At 50.2% G+C, this 10,052-nt stretch overlaps 1 protein-coding gene across 1 annotated transcript; it reads right to left on the bottom strand.

Annotated features, from left to right (window-relative positions):
• Positions 1–751: 751 nt before the first annotated feature.
• Positions 752–6,100, bottom strand: LOC131688235 (uncharacterized). The gene has a single exon (XM_058972407.1). It carries the CDS (start codon positions 6,098–6,100, stop codon positions 752–754), a length of 5,349 nt encoding a protein of 1,782 aa, XP_058828390.1.
• Positions 6,101–10,052: the final 3,952 nt, after the last annotated feature.

Here is a 10,052-nt window from a genome sequence, read left to right on the forward strand (position 1 = left end):
TGCAGAAGATAGCTACCACGGTTTGGGCATCGATAAAACGATCGATGAACGATGGAGCCATTGGTCGTTTGCATGCGCCGCTGAGATATAGGTGGCGCGCTGTTACCATTTTTCGTTTTGCACGAACATACTGCCCCCGTCAGAAAGTTCATTCCTTTCTGACACGCCAATAACGTCGTCGATGATCCCAGGAGATATCTCGATGAGTATGCCGTGTATGTTGTGTTGTTGTTTCGTCACTCGAGCGATGTTGTGTGTTGATGACAGCAGCAACATAAAATTAACCACAAAAAGAAGACCCGGTAGAGGGTTTTAAATAAACTAAATTAGTTGGACAGGTTCTTACCTTGCCCAACTGGTATAAGGGCCTTAATGTTTTTGTTTTCAGGTGCTGCTGGCAGGAACAAGTAAGTAAAGACGATGACGATGAAGGAAGCGATGATGTGTACATTGACGATGTGTGAATCGGCAGGTAAGTGATAAAATTTGTAGTGCGATAATGTTTACTCTGTCGATAGGTGGTTTATCTGGTGCAGATGAAGTCGGCGGCAGGTGTTTACGCTTGTCTGATGATCTCGATGACAATTACCGTCCGTCGACAGGAACATGAAATCCAAAAGAGAAGACCCGGTAGAGGGTTTCAGAAAAACTAAAATTGTTGGACAGGTTCTTACCTTGCCCAAACAGTATGAGGGCCTTGTATTTATGGATTGCAGATGCTTGTCCCAACAATATGCGGGCCCTAATTATTTTAGCTTTCAGGTGCTGCTGGCTGGAACAGGTGAGTATCGACGATGGTGCTGGAAGTTGATGATTCGCGAAGAATTGACATGTTTACATGTTTACAATGGGTAGGTGTTGAATTTAATTTTTCTGCTGCTGATGAAATTGGCAGCAAACAAATTTTTGATACCGGTCGAGTGTATCGGCCGTTCGGTGTCTGAAGAGTGACGACACGCGTTGTTCCGTCGTCGCCGGGGTGAAGCTCGATGATTCTTCCAATCGGCCAGCTCATCGGTGGGGAATTTTCGTCTTTGATGACTACCAACTGGTTCTTTTGGATTGGCACAGGTGGATTACACCATTTCGAACGGGATTGTAGCGTTGACAGATATTCCAAGTGCCATCGTTTCCACAGCTGTTGGAACATTTTTTGAATTTGTTGCCACTGTCGAAGCCTGTTGAAAGGAATGTTGGTGACATCTGTGTCCGGGACAGCCTTCAACGCAGCTCCAGTGAGAAAATGACCTGGCGTGAGTGCTTCCCAGTCGGTAGATTCGTCGGACAGTGGCACAAGCGGGCGGGAATTGAGGCAGCACTCGATTTGTGCTAGCAGTGTTTCCATCGAGTCGTAGGCAAGCGTGTGCGTTCCAAGTACTCGAACGAAATGCTTTTGAGCGGATGCTATTGCGGCCTCCCATAGGCCACCAAAATGTGATGCTCGTGGGGGGTTGAAATGCCAACGAATTCCATTGTCGGCGCAGTCGCGGGCGATTGTTTGCTGGTGATCCTTGCTTCGCACTATTTGACGAAGTTCGTTGGCTGCTCCTACGAAATTGCGGCCGTTGTCGCTGTAGATTTCGGCGCACAATCCGCGTCGGGAGACGAATCTGCGAAGTGCTTCGATGAATTTCGCTGTGCTTAGGTCACTCACCAGTTCAATATGCACAGCTTTCGTTGCAAAGCATACAAAAACTGCAACGTAGGCTTTGGTGGGTGCAGCTCGTCGATGGGGTGGTTTTAAAAGAATTGGTCCCCAGTAGTCGACGCCGGTCGATGAGAATGGTCGAGCTGCGGTGATTCGCGCTGCGGGTAGTTCAGCCATGAATTGCTCAAGCAGTTTGGGACGCGCTCGAAAGCAAATCACACACTTGTGAACTGTTCGTTTAGCCAAACTTCTGCACCCTGTTATCCAGTATCGTAAGCGAAGAAGGTTAAGCAGAAGTTGGGGTGCTGCGTGTAAATTCTTCTCGTGATAGTGGCGAACGAGTAGGACGGAGAAGTGATGAGAAGCCGGAAGAAGAATTTGATGTTTGCTGTCGTACTGCTGATTGGCCTTCCCCAATCTACCGCCAATGCGAATCAGCTGATCTGCGCCGATAAAGGGATGAAACCAACGGATGGGAGATTTTGCGGATACAGTTTGTGCTTGTTGGAGGGCCTTGTACTCGTTGCTGAAGCTTTGCTGTTGGATGAGTCTGATGATCGTCGCTTCTGCTTCCTTCTGCTCGTCGACTGTGAGATGTGCTGATTCCGCTCGTGCTGTAGAAGTTTTCCGACAGTTCTGAAGAAATCGTCGACAGTAAGCGGCTACTCGGACCATATGCTGGAAGTTGGAGAATGTTTCAACGAACTGGTCGACGAATGAGGGTTCAACGGCGGCGGAAGTTACTGCTGCTGGTACTTTTCGTGCTTCCATGAGGACTTCGGGAGGCTGATTAGCGTTCGGTTGTTGAATTGGCCAGTCGCGTTGGTCGCTCTGGAGCCATTGAGATCCTTGCCACCAAAGATCGTTTTGTAGAAGGGTTTCTGCGGGTATTCCTCTGGAAATGTGGTCTGCTGGGTTTTGCTGGCCTGCTACGTGGTTCCAAGAGCAGTTTTGCGTGGCGGTCTGAATCTTGGAGACTCGATTGGCCACGAACGTTGTCCAGGTCGACGGAGAAGAATTTAACCAACTCAGCACGATGGTAGAATCGACCCAAAAGAACGTTTTAGTGTGTATTTGGAGCGATGATGTCACCTTCTCGTAGAGTTCAGCAGACAGAAGGGCACCGCAGAGCTCGAGTCGGGGAATGCTTTGTTTTTTCAGGGGTGCGACCTTCGATTTCGCAGTCAGCAGACAAACTTTGACTGCACTAGAGGCATCTGTCGAGCGAACGTAGACACACGAGCCGTATGCGTGTTCCGAAGCGTCGGAGAAGAAATGTAGCTGGACTGATACGGGATTGGCGAGAAGAATGCAACGGTCGATGCGCAAATCGTTCAGCCGATGGAGTTGCGATTGGTACTCTTGCCAGCGTTCTTTGATGGCGGTCGGTAGTTCGTTGTCCCAGCTCCAAATCTTGCCGTCGTCGTCCTTCAAGGTCCAGAGAGTCTGCATGAACATTTTGGCGGTAGTTACGACGGGTCCGACAAGTCCAAGCGGATCAAACAAACGTGCGATATATGACAGCGCAATGCGTTTTGTAAGCGGTGCATCTGTTGTTGACGGAGGAAGCTGAATTTTGTAGCGGAGCTGGTCGGTGGACGGTTCCCAGTGCAGTCCAAGCGTTTTTATGCACGGATCTCGGTCTAAGTCGACTGACCCTTGTACAGCACGATTTTCTGCTGGGATATCCTGTAGTACTGCTTGTTCGTTGGACGCCCATTTGCGGAGTTCGAATCCACCCTTGAGCAACAATGCGTCGAGCTGCTTGCGTAAAGCGATTGTTTCTGCTACGTTGTGTCCACCGGAAAACAGATCGTCGACGTAGAAATCCTTACTTAGAACTTCAGCTGCTTCAGGGTAGTCGTCGCGTTCGTCGTCGGCTAGTTGCTGGAGAACTCTCGTTGCAAGGTATGGTGCGCTGGCTGTGCCGTATGTTACGGTCTTTAGTTCAAAGGTTTCCATCGAAGTGTCGGGGGAAACTCGCCAGACAATTCGCTGCAGTGGAGTGTCCTGCTCATCTACCAGGACTTGGCGGTACATCTGCTTGATGTCGGCGATCAGCATGACTGGGTGTGTTCGGGCTCGCATGATAATTGATCGCAGGTCTTCTTGCACGGTTGGTCCAACTAGAAGCGCGTCGTTCAGCGATGGTCCATTGGGGGTTTTACACGACGCGTCAAAAACTACCCTCAGTTTGGTCGTCGTGCTATCTTCGCGCACTACAGCATGATGCGGAAGATGGTAGCATGGAGTGGGAGGATTCTCGTGATCCGTTACGCGCTGCATGTGCCCTAGCGCGTGGTATTCCTCGACGAAGACTCGGTATTGTTGATGTAGGTCGGGATTACGGACTAGACGACCTTCTAGCTGGTGAAAACGTCGTAGAGCGGTGCGACGGTTGTCGACGAGGCTAGACAACACATCCTGCTTCAGTGGCAGTCGAACTATGTATCGTCCTTCAGTGTTGCGGGTTACCGTGCGACGGAAGTGTTCCTCGCATGCGGCTTCTTCGACGGAATAGCACGGAGAGGCGTTGTCTTCCTCGATGGACCAAAACCTTTCCATTAGACGGTGCACGTCGTTGACGGTGGCGACATTTGCGACGATTGGAGCAATCGGTTGACCATGAGAAGACCTTCCCGACACTACCCAGCCAAGAACGGAGTTTACGAGTACTGGAAGGTTGTCGCCAAGCGGAATTCGACCAGAAACCTTGAACAGGTCGAAGAAAATTTCTGCTCCCAAGATGAGATCGATTGGGTTCGTACTGCAGAATGACGGATCAGCTAGCTGTATACTCGGCGGAATCTCCCAGGCCGAAGTATCAACGGAAGTCGACGGTAGATCGATAGTAATTTTGGGAAGAACTAAGAATTCCAAATTGGTCGAATATCTTCCTGTGCGAGAGCGAATCGTGGAGAGTAATTTGTGCCGGGCATGCGCCGACGATTGACCAATACCAGAGATCGGAAGATGGACCTTCTTCCTTTGCGCTTTGATTCGCTGGGAGAATGATTCGGTAACGAAACAGCATTCGCTACCGGAATCTAGTAGCGCACGTGCTGTGTACTCGGTTCCACTGTCGTCGACAACGATGACTACAGCAGTAGCTAGTAGAATCGCCTTCCGTCCTTGACTAACGGAAGCGAGGCTGGCAGGCTCGACGGTGGCTGACACAGATGCAGTAGGTTGATTGCTAGTAGATGCAGCTGTCGTAGACTTCTCATCTGTAAAGTGGGTTGCCTTCGGACCTGAGCTGGCTGGTGGTTGGCTGGAACAAAGCTGAGTATGATGTCTGCCCCGACATTTCCGGCAGGTACTCGTTGACGAACAGTCCTTCGCTTGATGACCCTTACGCAAACAATTCCGACAGAGATGATTGCGACGAACTTCCTTCTCCTTATCCTCCGGAGCCATCTTGGAAAACGTCGCACACTGGTAGAGTGGATGTTGATTGTTGCAGACGATGCACTTCCTTGCGTTGGACGGTGCGGCATTATGACTTGCGACTGGTCGTTGAGTAGACTTTTTCGCTTGGCCGGAAAAAGGGACATCTACCGTACTGCCCTGGATGTTCTGCAGAACGGTGACCCTACGTTGGATGAATGAGGTCAAGTCCTTGAACGAGATGGCATCCTTCGTCGTTGAAAATTCCTCCCAGTCCCTTCTCGTCGTCGGATCGAGGCGAATACTCAGCATCCGAATCAGCAGAATGTCCCAGCATTGGACCATCTCCCCCAACTGTTGAAGAACCTTGACGTTGGCCTCGAATTTCTCCACCAGTGAATGCAACTCAGAAGCAGACTCTTTTTTCAGCGAAGGGAACTCGAACAACGCATCGACATATGACTGCTTTAACCGCGCAGGGTTTTGAAAATGTTCGATCAGCAAATTCCAAGCCACCACGTAATTGTTTGCGCTGAGTGGAATGGTTTGAATTAGCTTCAAAGCGTCACCCGACAATGACGAACGCAAATAGTAAAACTTCTGTATGTTTGAAAGTTCTACCGAAGAGTGGACCAGCGAAACGAATAAATCGTGGAAATTTAACCAGCTATCCAAATTTCCACTAAAGACCGGAAGTTTTACGTCAGGCAAGCGCACCTGCGATGACGACGAAGGGCCACGACTAGTTGAAGGAGAACTAGAGACGCTCGGAACTAAATTTTTATTTTTCGCCAGCAACATTCCCTTGGACCGGTAGTAGGCCGACTCGAGCTTGGTCCGTAGCTTTAGTTGCTCGTCCAAGTTAGCTTCGTCGAGGGACTCCAGCTCCATCTGAACTATGTTGAGGTCCTCCCAGAGCTTGATGATGCTCTCTAACCGTACTGGTACTTGGATGGCATCCCTTTCATCGTCGAACTCATCGACGAATCTCGTAATGGCGTTGAATGACGTCATCAAGCTCCGTTGTCTCAGCTTGAGACTCTTGATGCGACGCTCGGTGGACATTTTAATGGCGGGATGGATCTGCAAAGCAAAGACCGCGTAGCACAAACGAGAAACGTAAAGGTTTTGGAACCCTAATTACCTGTGAAAGGCAATGCGTATGCCTTGTATTTTTTTTAATTAGCAGCGTCCTGCTTCTCTGTCGGGTATATAAATCCAGTGGCAATTAGCGTAAGCGTTCCACCAGCAGAAATGAGCGAACAGAATCGTCCTATGTTAGTGTCGATAGCAGCAATCTATTTCCTCCAACGTGTCGTGTGGGTGAATTGAACCACGTCCGGAACGAGCGGTCTGCCTGCCAGCAAACTTGGTGGACCAGTGTATAACGGAACCGCGTCGCAGTCAGCAGCAACAGGCGCAAGCACTCGCAGAAGTCAATGAACGGGTTCTGAAATCAGAAGACCGCGCAGCTCAAAAGGGACAATTGGCGGGTAATGGAACCCTAATTACCTTAATTAGGCAACTTAAATGCCTTGTACGATGAAATAAAGCAGCAGTCTTCCTCCAGTAACAGCAGTATTGTTCTCCGACCGCGTCCCTTTCGCGGACAATTGCAGAGTTGAATGGCGAACCGGCCGCGATGGCGATCAGCAAGCGTCGAGAATGGCGGATGGAACGGCGTCCAGCGAGTGTTACGATGGCGGACAAACGGAGTTCGACGTTTATCCGGCTCGAAGGACCATATGTCGAATTGCACAGGTGAGAGCGGTGACTTACTGTTGAAATCCGAAGCGGCGTAGTAGGACGGTAAACGGCTGAGAAAGGTGTTCCTTTTGTTTCTTGCCGGTAATCACTGGACGATTGCTACTTCTCACACAGCGTTGGATTTCGGTGACTTGGCCACGGGCAGAGCAAAAGACCAGAACTTCACTTTCACTCACTTTGAATTTAGCTCAACTAATGTATTTCTAATTAATTTAATACTTAATACTAATACAAAATGTAACGGGTTGAATTCGCGCACTGAACTATCGCAATGATTACTTCCACTTCTCGCTGGTTTGACGTTTCACTTTACAGCTGACGACTAAGAGGCGCGACCACGGACGGCGCCCCCTTTTATATGTTTTAACCGGGAGCTGGTTGCAGAAGATAGCTACCACGGTTTGGGCATCGATAAAACGATCGATGAACGATGGAGCCATTGGTCGTTTGCATGCGCCGCTGAGATATAGGTGGCGCGCTGTTACCATTTTTCGTTTTGCACGAACATACACCATACAATTTCACCATGTTAGACATAGCATGCTGATTATGTTCCAGACCATCAATGGAACAGAAGCGTTTGTTTCGCGAAACGAAATATATCCGCTCACTGTTAAAATACAAATTCTAAATCCCTCCGTGGGTTGGAAGTATTATTCCTGTTATTGTAGCACCTGCAGATCCTATTTTCCTTACCCCTAACCTTACCACTTCCCAAATCCTTCCCATCTGGGAAATGATGAAAAAACGATTCATGGCAAGGCACAGATCTCCGATCTACATGGGGAATGTGCCATTTGAGCCAGACGCTGCTGATTCCTGAATACCTACAAATTTAAAAACTTGTACCTATGGCAATTTTACCCTATTTGGATACCGTGGAATAATTTATTTATTTATTAACAGGTTAAGGCCGAAGTGGCCTGTGCCGTATACAAAAGATTCCTCCATTCCACTCGGTCCATGGCCGCGCGTCGCCAGCCACGCAGTCTGCGAAGGGTCCGCAGATCGTCTTCCACCTGGTCGATCCATCGTGCTCGCTGCGCGCCACGTCTTGTACCGGTCGGATTGCAATTGAGAACCGTTTTCACCGGGCTATTGTCCGACATTCTGGCTAAGTGCCCGGCCCACCGTAGTCGTCCGATTTTCGCGGTATGACAGATGGGCGGCTCCCCCAACAGCTGATGCAACTCATGGTTCATTCGCCGTCTCCATGTGCCGTCTTCCATCTGCACTCCACCGTAGATGGTACGCAGCACTTTCCGTTCGAAGACACCAAGTGCGCGTTGGTCCTCCACGAGCATGGTCCAGGTCTCGTGTCCGTAGAGAACTACCGGTCTAATCAGCGTCTTGTAGATGGTCAACTTCGTGCGACGGCGAACTCTGTTCGACCGAAGTGTCTTGCGGAGGCCAAAGTAAGCACGATTTCCTGCCACGATGCGTCTACGAATCTCTCTGCTGGTATCATTGTCGGCGGTCACCAGTGAGCCCAAGTACACGAACTCTTCAACCACCTCGATTTCGTCGCCACCGATGCAAACTCGAAGCGGGCGGTTCTCATTCTCTTCTCGTGAACCTCTTCCTATCATGTACTTTGTCTTCGACGTGTTGATGGCAAGTCCGACGCGCTTGGCTTCTCTTTTCAGTCGGATGTAGGCTTCCTCCATCTTCTCAAAGTTTCGTGCAATAATATCAACGTCATCGGCGAAGCCAAGTAGCTGAACGGACTTTGTGAAAATCGTACCACTCGTGTCGATCCCTGCTCTTCTTATTACACCTTCCAGCGCGATGTTGAATAACAGACACGAGAGACCATCACCTTGCCGTAACCCTCTACGTGATTCGAAGGGACTCGAGAGCGTCCCTGAGACACGTACTACGCACATCACCCGATCCATCGTCGCCTTCACTAATCGCGTCAGTTTGTCCGGGAATCCGTACTCGTGCATAATCTGCCATAGCTGATCTCGATCGATAGTGTCGTATGCGGCTTTGAAGTCGATGAACAAATGATGTGTGGGCACATTGTACTCGCGGCATTTCTGCAGTACTTGACGAAGAGCGAACACCTGGTCCGTGGTAGATCGTTCGCTCATGAAACCCGCCTGGTACTGCCCCACGAACTCTCTTGCAATTGGTGATAGTCGACGGCATAGTATTTGGGAGAGTACCTTGTAGGCGGCGTTCAGCAGGGTGATTGCTCGGTAATTACAGCAATCCAGCTTGTCGCCCTTTTTGTAGATAGGACACACGACACCTTCCATCCACTCCTCCGGTAAAATCTCCTCCTTCCAAATCTTGGTAATCACCCAGTGCAGCGCTTTAGCCAGTGGCTCGCCATCGTATTTTAGTAGCTCGCTTGGTATTTGGTCAACCCCAGCGGCTTTATTATTTTTGAGCCGGCTAATCCCCTCCTGGATTTCTTGGAGATCCGGAGCCGGTAGTGTAATGTCTTCCGCTCGTGCTCCCAGGTGCGTTACCGTGCCATTCTCGTCGCCTGCTGCATCGCCGTTCAGGTGTTCTTCGTAGTGCTGCCGCCACCTCTGGATCACCTCACACTGGTCCGTGAGAAGATTCCCGTTTGTATCTCTGCACATGCCGGCCTGTGGTACGTGGCCCCTGCGCGAGCGGTTCAACTTTTCGTAGAATTTCCGTGTGTCTTTAGCGCGGTACAGCTGCTCCATCGCTTCGCGATCTCGGTCTTCCTGCTGGCGCTTTTTGGTCCGGAAAACCGAGTTCTGCCTGTTCCGTGCCTGTTTATATCGCGCCTCGTTCGCCCTCGTGCGGTGTTGCAGCATTCTCGCCCATGCTGCATTCTTCTCTTCGACTAACTGCTCGCATTCGCCGTCGTACCAGTCGCTTCTTCGGTCCGGGCCCACCGTACCAAGTGCAGTGGCTGCGGTGCTACCTATGGCGGATCGGATATCTCTCCAGCCATCTTCAAGGGCAACTGCGCCTAGCTGCTCTTCCGTTGGTAGTGCCACTTCCAACTGCTGCGCGTATTCTTGAGCCACTCTGCCATCTTGTGGCCGCTCGATGTTTAGCCGCGGTGTTCGGCTTCGACGAGAGCTATGCACTGTCGAAAGTTTTGAACGTAAGCATACTGCAACCAGGTGGTGGTCCGAATCTATATTCGCACTGCGATAAGTGCGGACGTTTGTGATGTCCGAGAAGAATCTACCGTCGATTAGAACGCGGTCGATTTGATTTTTTGTTACTTGGTCCGGTGATCTCCAGGTGACTGTGGATA

Source organism: Topomyia yanbarensis, chromosome 3 (assembly GCF_030247195.1).
Source record: "Topomyia yanbarensis strain Yona2022 chromosome 3, ASM3024719v1, whole genome shotgun sequence".
NCBI classification, from domain to species: Eukaryota; Metazoa; Arthropoda; class Insecta; order Diptera; family Culicidae; genus Topomyia; species Topomyia yanbarensis.

Bases quoted from the DNA above. Each gene is read 5' to 3' on its own strand.
- LOC131688235 (XM_058972407.1), bottom strand. From the start codon at position 6,100: ATGTCCACCGAGCGTCGCATCAAGAGTCTCAAGCTGAGACAACGGAGC.